A 473-nucleotide genomic window follows, 5' to 3' on the forward strand; every position below is an offset into this window, starting at 1 on the left:
GGGGGAACCCGCGGCCACGGCGGGGGTGGGCCCGCGGCACCAGAGAGGGGGCGGGGAAGAGGGAAACCTCGCTCGCCCTCTTTCCGAGGGTTCACCCGGCAAGGGTAAGCCCTCCAACCCGCCAAGTTCTGCCTTACAGCCTGCATGTTCCGTGCCCCCAGCCCCGCCTGGTTCCCGTGGCCCGCTGCACACACCTCACCCTCCTTAGACGCCCCAGGGCCGGAGCCACAACCCACCTGCGGAGCCGGGGTGAAAACAGCCCAGGCGAGAGGCCAGCCTGGCGGCTCCCTCGCCCGGCATGTCCCCCCTCAACCACGATAGCCCGGCTCTCCACGGAGGATGCCTGGGACCAGAGCTGGTCCTCCCAGAGCTCTAAGCTGGGTCCCCAGCGCGCAGCCCCCGCGGCCGTGGCCCCGCCCCCGTGGCCCATACCTGAACCACCTCCTCGCCCGCTTCCAGCTGCACGTTGCCGC

At 71.5% G+C, this 473-nt stretch overlaps 1 protein-coding gene across 1 annotated transcript in view; it reads right to left on the reverse strand.

The window, feature by feature from the left end:
- Window positions 1-473, reverse strand: part of ITPKA (inositol-trisphosphate 3-kinase A) — a gene marked incomplete at its 5' end in the record, with an annotated part of 8442 nt that extends 7969 nt beyond the window's left edge. Inside the window, 1 exon segment of the mRNA XM_006158721.2 lies at window positions 433-473. Within this exon segment, the coding sequence (XP_006158783.2) occupies window positions 433-473 (41 nt within the window).

Source organism: Tupaia chinensis, unplaced genomic scaffold, assembly GCF_000334495.1.
Source record: "Tupaia chinensis unplaced genomic scaffold, TupChi_1.0 Scaffold000605_1, whole genome shotgun sequence".
Classification (NCBI taxonomy): domain Eukaryota; kingdom Metazoa; phylum Chordata; class Mammalia; order Scandentia; family Tupaiidae; genus Tupaia; species Tupaia belangeri.